General features: G+C 48.0%; 1 protein-coding gene across 3 annotated transcripts in view; it reads left to right on the forward strand.

Moving 5' to 3' along the window:
* The window catches only part of Syn1 (Syntrophin-like 1), a 266,314-nt gene continuing 253,555 nt past the window's right edge, over nucleotides 1–12,759 (forward strand). Inside the window, exons 1-2 of one of the 3 annotated variants that reach the window (XM_076390967.1) lie at nucleotides 1–454; nucleotides 7,997–8,594. In XM_076390967.1, the coding sequence (XP_076247082.1) occupies nucleotides 431–454; nucleotides 7,997–8,594 (622 nt within the window). In that variant the 5' untranslated portion in view covers nucleotides 1–430. Of the gene's footprint in view, nucleotides 596–7,996; nucleotides 8,595–12,759 lie in introns of all 3 variants that reach the window. The other 2 variants (XM_076390966.1, XM_076390965.1) reach the window with 2 other exon arrangements.

A 12,759-nucleotide genomic window follows, 5' to 3' on the forward strand; every position in this document is an offset into this window, starting at 1 on the left:
CTTCAGATCGTTGAGAGATAGTGTCGCTTGTTTTGCATCTTCGATATCGCGTAGACTGAGTGAGCAGTGAGCCTATAACGAGGAGACACTGTACGCGCGGAGAGAGCGCGAAAAAGGAGCTCGACGCGCGTGATTTGTATCGCGGAGTGTTCGGAATCGAGGACGAGAGAGGAGGCCAGGGAAACATGTCGAGGCTGCTGAAAGGCGAACCGACGGGCGGTTATGTCATTGACTCCAGCGCCGATCGCCGAATGTGTTAACGACGCGCCGGTGATATATCGATGTATCGACCGATGACGCATATCGCGGCGGAAGAGTAGCAAGAGAGAAGAATCGGGTGGCGGAGGACGAGCAGCGGGGGAGAGCGACAGTGTCTTGTGATCTAGGAGAGGAATAGGCGTCGTGCCTCTCACTGCCTACCGGAAGTCATATGCCCATACACGCGCGGAAAACGGTAAATCATCGGTAGAAGCGAGCCGGCTCTAACGAGCACGTTTATTTTGCGTTGGACCCCGAAGCACCTCCCTACACCTTCTGTCCGCTTTTCTTTTGCTTCGTGTGAGCTTCTGCCCTGATTCTTTCGTCCTTTTCTCAGGTACGTGCACACCTTTGTTTTTATTTTTACGATTCACGAGTAGAGTATACGTTGATGCTTGTTATGCGAGGCTGTCGATGGTTATTTCTTGCGTTTCTTTTATTTGTCAGACAAAATGGCGCGGGTTGTGTGTTCAATTATTTATAGGGGCACCTTTGGGCTTTTAAACGTAGGAGGAATAGTATTTGTTTATGAATTTTTCCTTTGGAAGACAGAATTTTTTGTTGACATATTTTTGGAGTAATAGACGACAAGAAGATGGAAAAGATTAGTGTGTTATTATATGGTCTCCAAAACGGTGAGACACCAATTATCAGTTTTAACTGGTTTCGTACCATTAGCTAGCTGACAAATGATTCAATGCTCAGGGTCTGGAACATATGCTTATGTAACGCATGTAAAAGTTTAAATCTGCGATCATTGAACCTTGAGTGTACAGTCATTTATTGGCTGGTTAATGGAACGAAACGGCCGATCGATAACTGCTAATTGGTGTCGTTAGGTCAGTGTTTTATATTTAATTATAAAACAACTTGTAACTAAAACACTGCACATTGTTTCAGTGAAATACTCTAAAGAGCAATCTATTTGGAGCTAAAAGTATCACCAATTTTTGACTTTACTGTTTTCCATTAGAGATCTTCCAAAATATCTCATATCCTTCGAAAACATTCTGCACAGGAAGTCATCAGTCTATAATGCAGATTCGATGTTCAGAGTTTTATATCTGAAAAACGAAAACAGGCGCCTTGTATTTTGCCTCGCAGCCACAGATTCAAATCATATTTTCGCACAATGGAAAGTGTACATCTCTCACTTTTCGTTTTATAACACTCCCGAAACTTTCCACGAATAATTTATGTTTGAATATTCTGAGTAGCTTCGCCCATAATTTTTGCGATATCGAAACACCGATACACGGCCACTAGTAACATGTATACATAATTCTGGATTCTGAAATAGGACGTATACTCTACGCGAAATTTGCATGTCGGTTTTTATAATTAAGCGTAGCATAAGGTTGGAGCGAAGCGCGGGCGCAAAAAGGAGCGAGGTCGAAGCGGAAAGAAATAAAAAATTGTTTAACGGCGCTAGTATTCAAAGTCTGACGAGTTTAAACGCAAAGCGGGGAGCTTTTGCCGCACGATTTTCAATTTCTCCTGTTTGAAACTTGCTCCTTGAGATTCAGCGTTCCGTTGCATTCCCGGGATTCTTGCAACTCCAATTTCAACTATAGCCCCGCGGTGGTTTCCCCGAACGGCTGATCTGGTAGGAACACGCTCGAATTGCGTACGGCATCCCAACTGTGTCGTCTTATTTCTCTCCCTTGCCATCTTGACACGCGTCACGTGATCGCTCGTGCACCTTTACGGGAGCAATGCAAACAGATCAGCCGAAAGAACTAATCTTTTCGAGGGCTCTGGAATATGCATTCCACTTCTCATGTGTGTGCTCCGCGAGAATTCCGCGAGAATTCCGCTCCGAATTTCTTCTTTTCCTGTGCAGGCGAAAGAATACTCGTGCAACTATTCCGGCTCGTTAACGATTCGACGAACAACGATCGCGTGTGGTAGGCCTGGGAGCATGAAACACCCCTGTTGCTTTTTTAATTAAAACGCGATCACGTACAGCATTCGTGAAATTTTTCACATTTCTGGGGAAACAGGGCTTTCGTAAGAAGGCTTGGAATTATTACTGGATTTACTGGGTGTATCTCGTATAACATACAGGGTGTTCTTACTCACTTTAGGGTAAGCTGGAAGCATTCTCTTTTTGTCATTTACCCCTCAAATGGTTCAAGCTGTAGATACTTTGGTACACTAGTTCTCACGATCTCAATAAATTTTATTTTATTTTCTCATGTAGAGTTACCCTGTATTTTGAGACGAAAGTTGGTTCATTTGGATTGGCTAGGTTTTCATTTTCCCTGAAAACGCTTAAAATATGTTCTCCAATAGCCAGCAATTCGAAGGACAATACTACTGACAAGCTGGTAACAAAGTATCCTACTCAGTAATCACCCTAATTCCACACCCTTCTCAAAATGAGAGGTCACAGAGCCTTCCCATCACAAAATTCAAATCGGAGAATCGACATCGTATCCCTATCACGTATCAGCCCCATAAAAGTCCTCGTTACGCATGGAGCCAATAACGAGGTAATGATTGGCTGGTCGAAGGGCTCGCAGGGCATCGAGGCTGCAGGTACGAAGTGATCTCGAACCTGGAGCGACGTGTTTCCCTTCCCCCAGCCTGTCTTCTTTTTCCTGTCCCCTTCTCTCGCCCTTCTCTCGCCCTTCTCTCGCCCTTCTCTCTCGTCCTCCGTTATCCTTCTCTTCCCTCTCGTCTCTTGTTCTCTCTTTTAGGCCATAAACAACCGGTGCCCGACGTTTGCCGAGGTTATTGGTTTTTGCGAGGGGCACGACAGTGCCGTATACACGCGTCTGAGACCCTGAGTGCTCGACCTACAACTCCATCTCGCTTCCACTCGTTCCCATCGCCTCGATCTGCTCCTCCTCTCGCAGATACGTGGGCCGAGCGGACAGCAACGCGCGCGAGAGTGCTTTCACGTGGGCAGCGAGCAGAACCCGCGCGAGACTAATTCCCAGAGACAAACGCTTTAATTATAACCTTCCCGCGTGACTACGTGCCCTGTGATCGCGGTATCCTCGGTTTTATTACGCGTGGCTGTGTTTTTGGCTGGTGATAGCGATGTTAGCTGGTTATCGGGGGAGTGAACAGTGGGGACTCCGATTGAGGGACCTGTGGTGCCTTTAAACTTTGAGTGGTTTGAGAAGTCACGGCAGATTGTAATTGAAATCTAGTATCTGGACTCTGTGGTCTTAGAGATGAAAGTTGCAGGAATAGACATAGGACCTCCCTTGCAAATCAGTGACCTCTCTCTAGTGTCTCAAGATATAAAAAATTTCAGAAGAAAAGTAGTGGTGTTTCCCTTTCCAAATTTCCTTCAATTTCTGAAAATTGCCCATGCAAATCCTCAGGATTTCCTCAGGATACTCAGAGCAATCTTGTACCAGGTTGCAGGAAATTCGTAAACTAGATCGAGGTCGGGGCCATCATCGATGGTCTAGTTGTTTACGATCCCGTGGCTTGCGGAATTGTATCGGGATCGTGTCTCTGTTATGGTGTTATCTATTTCGTTAACGCTAAGCTCGTGTAAGAACGGTATCGCGTGTTGATACACGACCTTCGGATACTGGGTGCACGTCGTGTGTATTGTACATCGCTCCTTATAATGCTCGCCCGAGGTCAATACGTGCACCGTCTCTACGGGCTATCGGCTCGCAAACGTATTTGGTTACAACGTTCTCAGGTGAACGTTCACGAATATGTAAGATTGTGTTTCTGAGATGGGTGTAACTCCAGTCACCGTACCCGAATCAACAAGTATCGTGTTGTCGATACGTAACACGTATCAGAGGGTGGTGGGGGTGGGCTTGACCGGATGAAATTCCGCGCGCCGATTAAATGGGATTAAGAATCGCGGCTATTTCTGGCATCGGTGGCTCAGAATAGCGCGGCTGCTGTTCGTAGAGATAAAAATTGATTCGAAGGAGATTGGAGCGCCGTGACCACTGATTAACGTGTCCGCTGGTTAGAATAGGCTTCATTAGGAGCGACTGATGACGCAAGTATATAGGGTGGTTAGAGAATTTTTGAGCAAACTAGGTCAGATTGGGTAGTCTCAGTGATTCAGGGATCGAAAAAATGGTCAATCTTTGAGCTGCTGTATCTTGGTAAAATAAAATCGCAGGAAAGTGAGCCTGGTCTCATTCTAAAGTGCAATGCCTCTACTTTGATGTCCCTGAGTTGAACTTGTTCGAAAAAAATTCTTGACTTTAGGACCCGGCGAGAGAGAGAGGGTGTTTTTTCCTTGAATATTTTCCAACTTCAGTCGACTGTCAGGAACTTGATAAATTTTTTTCGCGACTTTTTCTGGGGAGGATTAATATATGAACCCTCCCCTTTCGAACGAGACCTTGGCGAGTGCTCTACGATTTTTTTTCGCCGAGTTATGGCGCTCTGAACGAAAACTGAGCCTCCAGCCTCGGAATCACACAATGTTCCAAGGCCCGAAAAAGTAGTCAATATTTGAGATGCTGTAGCTCCGTAAAAAAAAATCGCAGGAGAGTGAGCCTGGTCTCATTCTAAAGCGCAAAGCCTCTACTTTGACCTTCCTGAGTTGAACTTGTTCGAAAAAAATTCTTGACTTTAGGACCCGCCGAGAGAGAGAGGGTGTTTTTTCCTCGAATGTTTTCCAACTTCAGTCGACTGTCAGGAACTTGATAAATTTTTTTCGTGACTTTTTCTGAGGGATGATTAACATCTGAACCCTCCCCTTTCGAACGAGACCTTAGCGAGTGAGCTGCGATTTTTTTTCGCTGAGATATCGCACTTTGAGTGAAAAGTATGACTCTGGCCTCAAAATAACACAGTGATCTAGAGATCGAAAAAATGGCCAATCTTTGAACTGCTGTAGTTCCGTTAAAAAAAATCGCAGGGAGGCGAGCCTGGTCTTATTCTAAAGGGCAAAGCCTCTACTTTTACACACTTACATTAAATATTTTCGAAAAAATTTTTTACTCGGATGCAGAGTGGGAAAGTGAAGGTGGTGTTTTCCAGAAAATTTCCCTAGGTCACAAATAACTCAGATTAATCTCAGCGAATAGACGACTGATCCAACATAGTAGAAACAGTACAGTAGCGCGCATGTGTTCCTCCTCGCAATGAACCCTCGCACAGGGACTGAAAAAACATTGGTTGCACTTTCCGCATCGTCGTCTCGTCGATTCGTACGTGTCACGTAGCTAGGCAGCGTACCTACATCCCGATACGAGTTTCGGGAATAATGGCGACCCCGCGCCCTGCCGCCGATTCATTTTTACCCAATTTCACGCGCCGGTTCACCAGCCAACCCCGTCCTCGCGCCCCCGCGAGATCCCAGCCAAAAGTCGTCCCTTCCTCCTCGTCTTTCCCTTCTTTCTGTCGAACAAATGACACGTCTCTCTCGAAAGCCTCGTCCGCTCTTAATTTTCATCGCGCGAGAACGCGCGCTGTTTTTGGCATTGCGGTTTGGCCCCGCGGTGAACCCTCGGCGTACGTGTAACGCGTTTTCCAATTGCGTGCCGCTGCTTCCGCATCCCCTGCCACCCCCTGCCACCCCCTGCCACCCCCTGCCACCCTCTCCGCCGACAGAAATTTACTTGGCCCGCGTACACGCACACGCCACCTTTGTGCACGTCGCATTTTAATGCACCTCGAATTTCGTTCCGAGGGAATAGTTGTCGGTCTGGTTTGCCTTGGTGGCAGGGGTGGTTCCGCTGGTTAAAATAAGTCGGAGGTGAAGTGGCTCGGAAACTGAACGGGTCTGCGTTTGACTGAAATTGGGTCGATAGATTTCGTCTCGATGATTTATTAATAATGTGGATGTAGAGTACACAATAACTTGTGAATTTGTTTTTGAGCGTTATATAAATTACGTGTTCAAATTTTCATCTTTCAATTACTTATAGTGGTCTATAAAAAGCGCTAATGAAATCACCAATTAGATTAGAGTATCCTCAGCTTCTTGTGTCCCTCTCTATGTTAGTTTTCTCCCATTTTTCTTCCAAATTCGTTCGTAGCAAGTACCTTTTCCCATCCTTCTGGACAAGTATCATTGTACGCTTTCCTTTGGCCACTTTCCTTCCTTCTCTGAATCCACTACGCATTCATAGTAAATCTAGGATTTATACGAGCTCACTGTTAGAGACAAATCGTGTCCAGTTCTCTTCTCGTCTCTCTGAGCGATAGGAGGGAAAAATCGCGGTCGAAGGGATCGATTTCACAGTCCCGTTGCCGGTACGATTGAATACAGAGGGATTTTAGCGTTAGCGCTTATTCGATTCGACCCGTCGACATGTCGTAATGAGATTTAACTGTAGCAACGCGATATCCCTTGTTCGATGTAATTGTAGCAGCTAACGTTGCGTAACGCCCGGCAGAGAGGTAATTAATAATTTTACATTAATTATGCAGGGAAATGGTTCAACATACTAATTAACGTCGTTTGCGAGCCGAGCAAATATTCACGCCATGTTTTCTGAAAATCCTCGAAATACCGATCTGTGACTCCATATGGAAATCCATAGATAAGCCTTCTGATCCATTGCCTTAACTGGTCATAAAGGTCTAAAGGTCACCCCCTCGTCTGGCCGCTCCCTTGAGGATCGCTACCCTGAACGATCCATAGTATCACCGTCTCCCGATTTCGATCCACGGCTAATGTCACGACTCGCCGCGCGCCGCTGATAAATTATCCAATTTGCGCGGTTACGCGGCTCCCCCGCGAAATTAGTTATGCCGCGCGAAGCTGACGAAAAATTCTGTACGTCGCGATACGCGGGTTAAATATGGCGCCGCCTCCGTTTTTAGCCTCCTGGGAGCCGTGCTCGGGCGATAACGATAACACACACGGAGGGGAAGAGTTTTCGGTCTTTTTCGACAACCAGGGAAGCCAGACTTTCTCTCTCCGCGTTTATAAACCGTGCTAGGGCATTGAGCAGGAGTAGTCAGCCTAATGGTCGCTCGTAAATAACGCTCGTTGAAATATGATAAACGGTCGATGGCGAGGCGCGTGGAGTCGCGATAGAGCGGAGATCGCGGACTGAACAGAGATATTTCCGCGTTCGGGATGACAGAACGCAGGCGAGACTTTTAATTAATTAAAAGTGAGCGTCGGCGGCGGCAGAGCAGCAGCTGTCGTAAGCGGGGCGAGGCTGCTCCCAATTTTCACGCAATTATACCCGTTGTCCGCAGTTTTGTAGGACATTTTCCGTGACTAACGGGTAATGCCATTGTTGCCCGGCGAAAATGGATTGATGGAAATAATGGTCGGGCCAGGGGACAAAGGGGGGGCAACAGGGGTCGCGTCACCGGCGGCCAGTATCAATTATTTTCAAATTACGAATTTCACTGTAGCATAGTATACGATTGATTTATCTGCGTCACTGTCTATGAGGGACGCAATTGATCCCTTGTTTTCATCTCTTGTGAACCTCTTTGTCCCGAACGATTTTTTCGCTTCGACAGTTGGCGCGACAAACAGGGCTTTGCTCCAAAAACCTAAATAGCAATTAACACGCTGAATGCTGTGGAGGTCATCGATGATCGCCCCGTTAAATTACAACACTCAGCGCGTTAAGTATCCCCTACACAATGAAACTTTCTTCGTAACTTATCTCGTGGCAAATGTTTTAAGTTTGGGACCACTGGGAGTTATTTCGAATCCTTTTGCCTCTTCGATGATCGAGTAAGAGTCAAAATGATTCTCAGGGGACACTTTAACAATTCAGAATCCTTCGTCGACTTAACTAATATCCCTTCTCTCTGAATTCCACAGCGTGCAGCTTGCGAGGAAATCGAAATGGTCGAGCTGTGCGGCAGCGGACAACCGACTTCCGCGATGGGGGTGATGGGGATCGGTTCGGTAGTGTCCGCGGCGACGTCGTCCTCGTCCTCCTCGACGACGACCACAGCAGCCTCCTCCTCGGCGTCGGGACGCGCGGGCGTCCTCGAAACCCAGGTCCGTGGGCAATGGTACCGCGTGTTCGTTTCCCTGGAGGACGATTACCTAAGCATCTCGTTAGACGAGAGCTGCGAGACGGGCAACAACGCCCTGAACAACGGAAACATCAACAACAACAACGTGGACAGCCTCAACGACCCAGATGTGCCCGACTCGGTGGCCAACCAGAAACGGATCGTGCGCGTGGTGAAAAGCGATAACAATGGCCTCGGCATCTCGATCAAGGGCGGCAAGGAGAACAAAATGCCGATTTTGATCTCGAAGATCTTTAAAGGGATGGCCGCGGACGCCACCGAGCAGCTGTACGTTGGCGACGCTATTTTGGCAGTGAATGGAGAGGATCTCCGCGAGGCGACCCACGACGAGGCGGTGAAGGCGCTGAAGAGGGCTGGCAAGGTCGTCGAGCTTGAAGGTGAGTTATCAACCGCCTCTCTTCTGTTTTGCATGTTCTTACAGCGAGGTGGGCGCTTTTATGGCAGGCTGACGATTGCCCGCCAGGCAGAGGCTTCACAGGGACGATAGGTATTGAGGGTCGGTTGATAGGCGAACGTTTAAAGGCGAAACGTTGATTGACAGCGGCGTTGAGGGACGCTAATAATGCTGGATATTCGTGGGCAATTGTGGGATTTGATTTGAGAGACTGATTGATATAGTGGGATAAGGAATATAAGGAACAGTGAATTTTGGGGGGAGAGCTTTTAGATAACATAAGATGGGGCATTTTTAAATAGAATATCAGAGTAGCAGAATTTCTTCAGGAATTTTGTCTTTCCGAATGGCGATCTCAATCAAGCCGATTAACTCATTCCCTTTGAACACCCTCGTCATTTATAATTACCAGGTAGACCGTTTGGAAAACGAGGTGGCTAGGTTGAAGCGCATCCTCAGAGTCTCTAGAACGTAAACGCACCGCGGATTCGTTTAGTCGGCGTTGGAGCACGTTCGTAAGCGGAAATAGAGATCAGGGTAGAGGACATTAACAAGGTTTTTGCTCGAATTAGCCTCGAGTACATAGCGCATTAGCTGCACAGGGATTCCTGGCGGTTCCCTGTCCGCTTTAATATCGAATTCCCCTGTCTTTGTGCCTGCTCTCATCCTGGCCTTCCTCCCGCGTTATTTCGACCGTGTGTCTTTAGACAGACGAGGCTGACATGGCTAGAGGTAGGGTTAAAGAAAAGGGGCAGTCGTTGGGTCCAGAAGCGGGCTTTTAGCCGGATTAATACTCGGGCGTTTTCGGTGTTGTTTCGGGGTCGTCGCGTAGGCGTTGTCTAGAGAAGAACCTCCTGGAGAAGGGAAATCAGCAACTTGGCAGTTTCCGCGCGAATTCCCGCGCCATCGCACGCCGCCTCGAGACACGTAGTATTATCAAAAAGCGCGAGGCTGAAAGAACCAGCGGAGGTGAAAGGTCGGCGAGAAAACGTGCGCGTACCACCTGAAGCGTTAAATGGCACTTCCGTCTCTCTTTCTCTGACGCGTCCGCCCCTCGCGCTCTCTCCTCGTGCCCGTTTTTCCACGGCCGCCTTTTCTTTCCGCGCCGTTATTTCGCTTCCTTTGTGACTGGCTATCGTTTGTTTCTCGTACGAATCTCCTACCAGCGCGAGACACAGGCCTGCCCAGTGAAGCGCGACGCGCGGCTCTCTCTCGCTGCACGAGCCCCGTGTCCGCCTGCACTTTGCATTTAACGTTCTCCAGTCGATGCGCGCGATGCGCTTGTATATTATATATAGACGTGTGCATGTGTGCACGCCGTTCCCGCGCACTGTATGCCGTTGCACCGCTCCGGGGCTTTCAGCCTGGCAGCTCCGCGCCGCTCCGCACGATTGTATGCACGCGAACGCACCTGCACCGTTATTTCCTCCGCCAGCTGAAAAGCTCGCGCACCAAAAATTCGCCAGAGAACGGCCGTTATTGAGCCATTTCGGGTCCTGCCCGTTTACCGAAATCCGTTCCCGCACCGACGAAACTCCAACGGCCGTGAATGACCGACCTCGACAGCTCGTTGCGCTTCGTATAATCGCATGTGGTTTTCGTGGAACATTTCCCGATCCTTCTCTCCCTCCGCGACTCGACGTTCCGCGAGGATACGTTTACACCGCTGGCTGCGGCTCCGCCGCGGAACGATCTTCAAATGCCTCGCAAGGGCCGATTTAAATGGGCTGATGCTTTCGTTGGGCGCTTGGGGAGATAATGAGAAAATCGGAGAAGGGGATGCGGGAGACGGGAGTAGATGGAGGTTGAGGTTTTGTGTGGAGTCGGTTTTTTGGATCTGGAAGTTGAGGATTGAGGGATTGAGAGAGTATTTGAATATTGGGAATTTTCAGGATTTAAATGTTTGAAATTTTGAAGATTTGAAGATTTGAAGATTTGAAATTTTGAATATTTGAATATTTGAATATTTGAAAATTTGAAAATTTGAAAATTTGAAAATTTGAAATTTTGAAATTTTGAATATTTGAATATTTGAAATTTTGAAGATTAGAAATTTCAAAATGGGCTAGAATTACACGCTTCTATTCCCACCAACATTAAACTTTCACAATCTTACTTTGTTCTACCAATAAAAGGAGAATGTCTCTAGAATCATGTCCCACTTAATTTTTCATCCCTCTGCATAAGGGAAACTACATCAGGGGTCGGTAAACTACAGACCCCAAGTCAAATTCGCGATCTACTTTTGTCCACTCAGCAAGTTCAAATTACTTTTTGCACTTCTAAGATATCCTAAAAAAAGGGAAGACTCCTAGCCCGCGGAGCTCAAAAGTATCTAACATCTAGTGCTTCACAGAAACACTTCACCGACTCCTGAGTTATATCATCCAACAAAACCTTCCCCTAAAAGGCCCAGATCTCCGTAAAAGCAGCCAGTACAACAAGCCCATCTAAATCGATCGAAATCACGAGGCGGCATCCGAGCAGCATTTCGATTTCCCCTGCCTCGATAAGGGACACTTCCCCAGCTTTTCTTTTATTCAGGCGCTTTCAGTAGCTTTCGCGCGATTCTTCGCGGCACGTATCGCAGGCGCGGGAGTGCACGTTCGCCAGCCCTTCGTTCCTCTTTTTTCCTCTGCTCCCCCTGGTCAGTATCACGTGGGTGATGCGTGGAATGCGATACCCTGCACTTTACGTCCGCGCGGACGTGAGATGCAAAAGCGGAGGACACGAGGGCGTGGGCGAGTCCCAGCGCGAGAAACGTCGGGAGGGAGAGGGAGAGGAGGACTGGAAAGGAGGGCTGAGGGGTCGGAGGGGACGCTGGTTGACCCCGCGGCAGATTGACTAAAGGATAGGGAGGAGGAGTGGGGAAGTTCGGGGTGAAGGGAGCTTCGGAATACATTACCCTAGGATTTTCATCGAGACTCGCGAGGCCCCACATCCCGTTCAGCCGGGATTCCGCCGAAAACTTCCGGTTCCACGGGTAAAATCGCAGTCGAGTCGGCCCCATCAGGCTGACAAAGTTTTCGAAAGGGCTTCCCGACGAGAAATCGAATAGAAGTTACTCCGGCTGATAAACGAAGTCGAATTTATTGCCCCGCCGCTTTCGAGATTTAGCCTGATTTATTGTATCGCCCTCCTGAGTTCTTCTCTTTTTTCTCCCGCTGATTCTTCGTCTTCTAGCGCGTATGAACGCGCGATCGCCCAGTCGAATCAACCAGAGGAGAACTATTGTTTCGGGGGAGATTGATTCGATCGCGATTTTCGTACACACTCTGGGAACTTCTACCGAAGCTGTGTCTACGGTTGTCGATACTTGGAAAAGTGGATAAAGTTTTTCCAGGACGTTAACGCTTCGAAATTTCGATAAGGTCGTCGCAGGCGGTTGTCCCTGTGATGGTCAGACAATCGTCGGCCCAGCTCGTCGCGCTGCTTTTAAAGTTCCTGTCTCAGGCTTTGGTCTACGGTCGAGATTCGTTGGAATTTCGTTCCCCGTGCTCTCGTAATTCAATTTCAGGCTCGTCAGATCCCCGAGTCTGATACGAGGGCATCGAATATGAGGGACGGAGCTCGTTAAGGAAGGGCTTGAAAAATTCGTGGCGTAAAGGGTTTCCTCTTCCCCATAGCGGCCTCAGGCGGATTCCCTTTCGCGTGACTTTTCTTCGTGGTTATCTCTTCCCTGGAAATCTACAGGCTGGATCTCCAGAGTCCCTTGTGAGATATAGCGTGTCTTTGATTATGGACCGCTTTTCCTGGGTTTTTGCCCGACCACGCGTCTCTTGTCTGATTATTCTAACGATTATAACCGATGCTGTTACCGTGTTAGGCTGCTCGAGCGATTCTTACGCGCCCACGCTCCTCGTAAACGCCTACTAATCCGGATTCAGCAGGTGGAACGCGCATCACGCGATTAGAGAGGCGGGGGATCCGGGACAGAGCGATCTTTGTTACTTGACAGCCTTCGAACAATGCGCATTGTGTAATTGGAAGGTGATTATGGATTCTCAAGGTGAAAGGAGAATTCTCTGTGGTCTGTGTATTTTAAGAGATGTCAGGTAGAGGTCGACAAATGCGTCAGTCGATTACATCGTGAAATTGGATTCTTGTAATTACTTGGCGACGTGAGGATGTTATGACTATATTCAGCT

Source organism: Calliopsis andreniformis, unplaced genomic scaffold (genome assembly GCF_051401765.1).
Source record: "Calliopsis andreniformis isolate RMS-2024a unplaced genomic scaffold, iyCalAndr_principal scaffold0022, whole genome shotgun sequence".
Taxonomy (NCBI): domain Eukaryota; kingdom Metazoa; phylum Arthropoda; class Insecta; order Hymenoptera; family Andrenidae; genus Calliopsis; species Calliopsis andreniformis.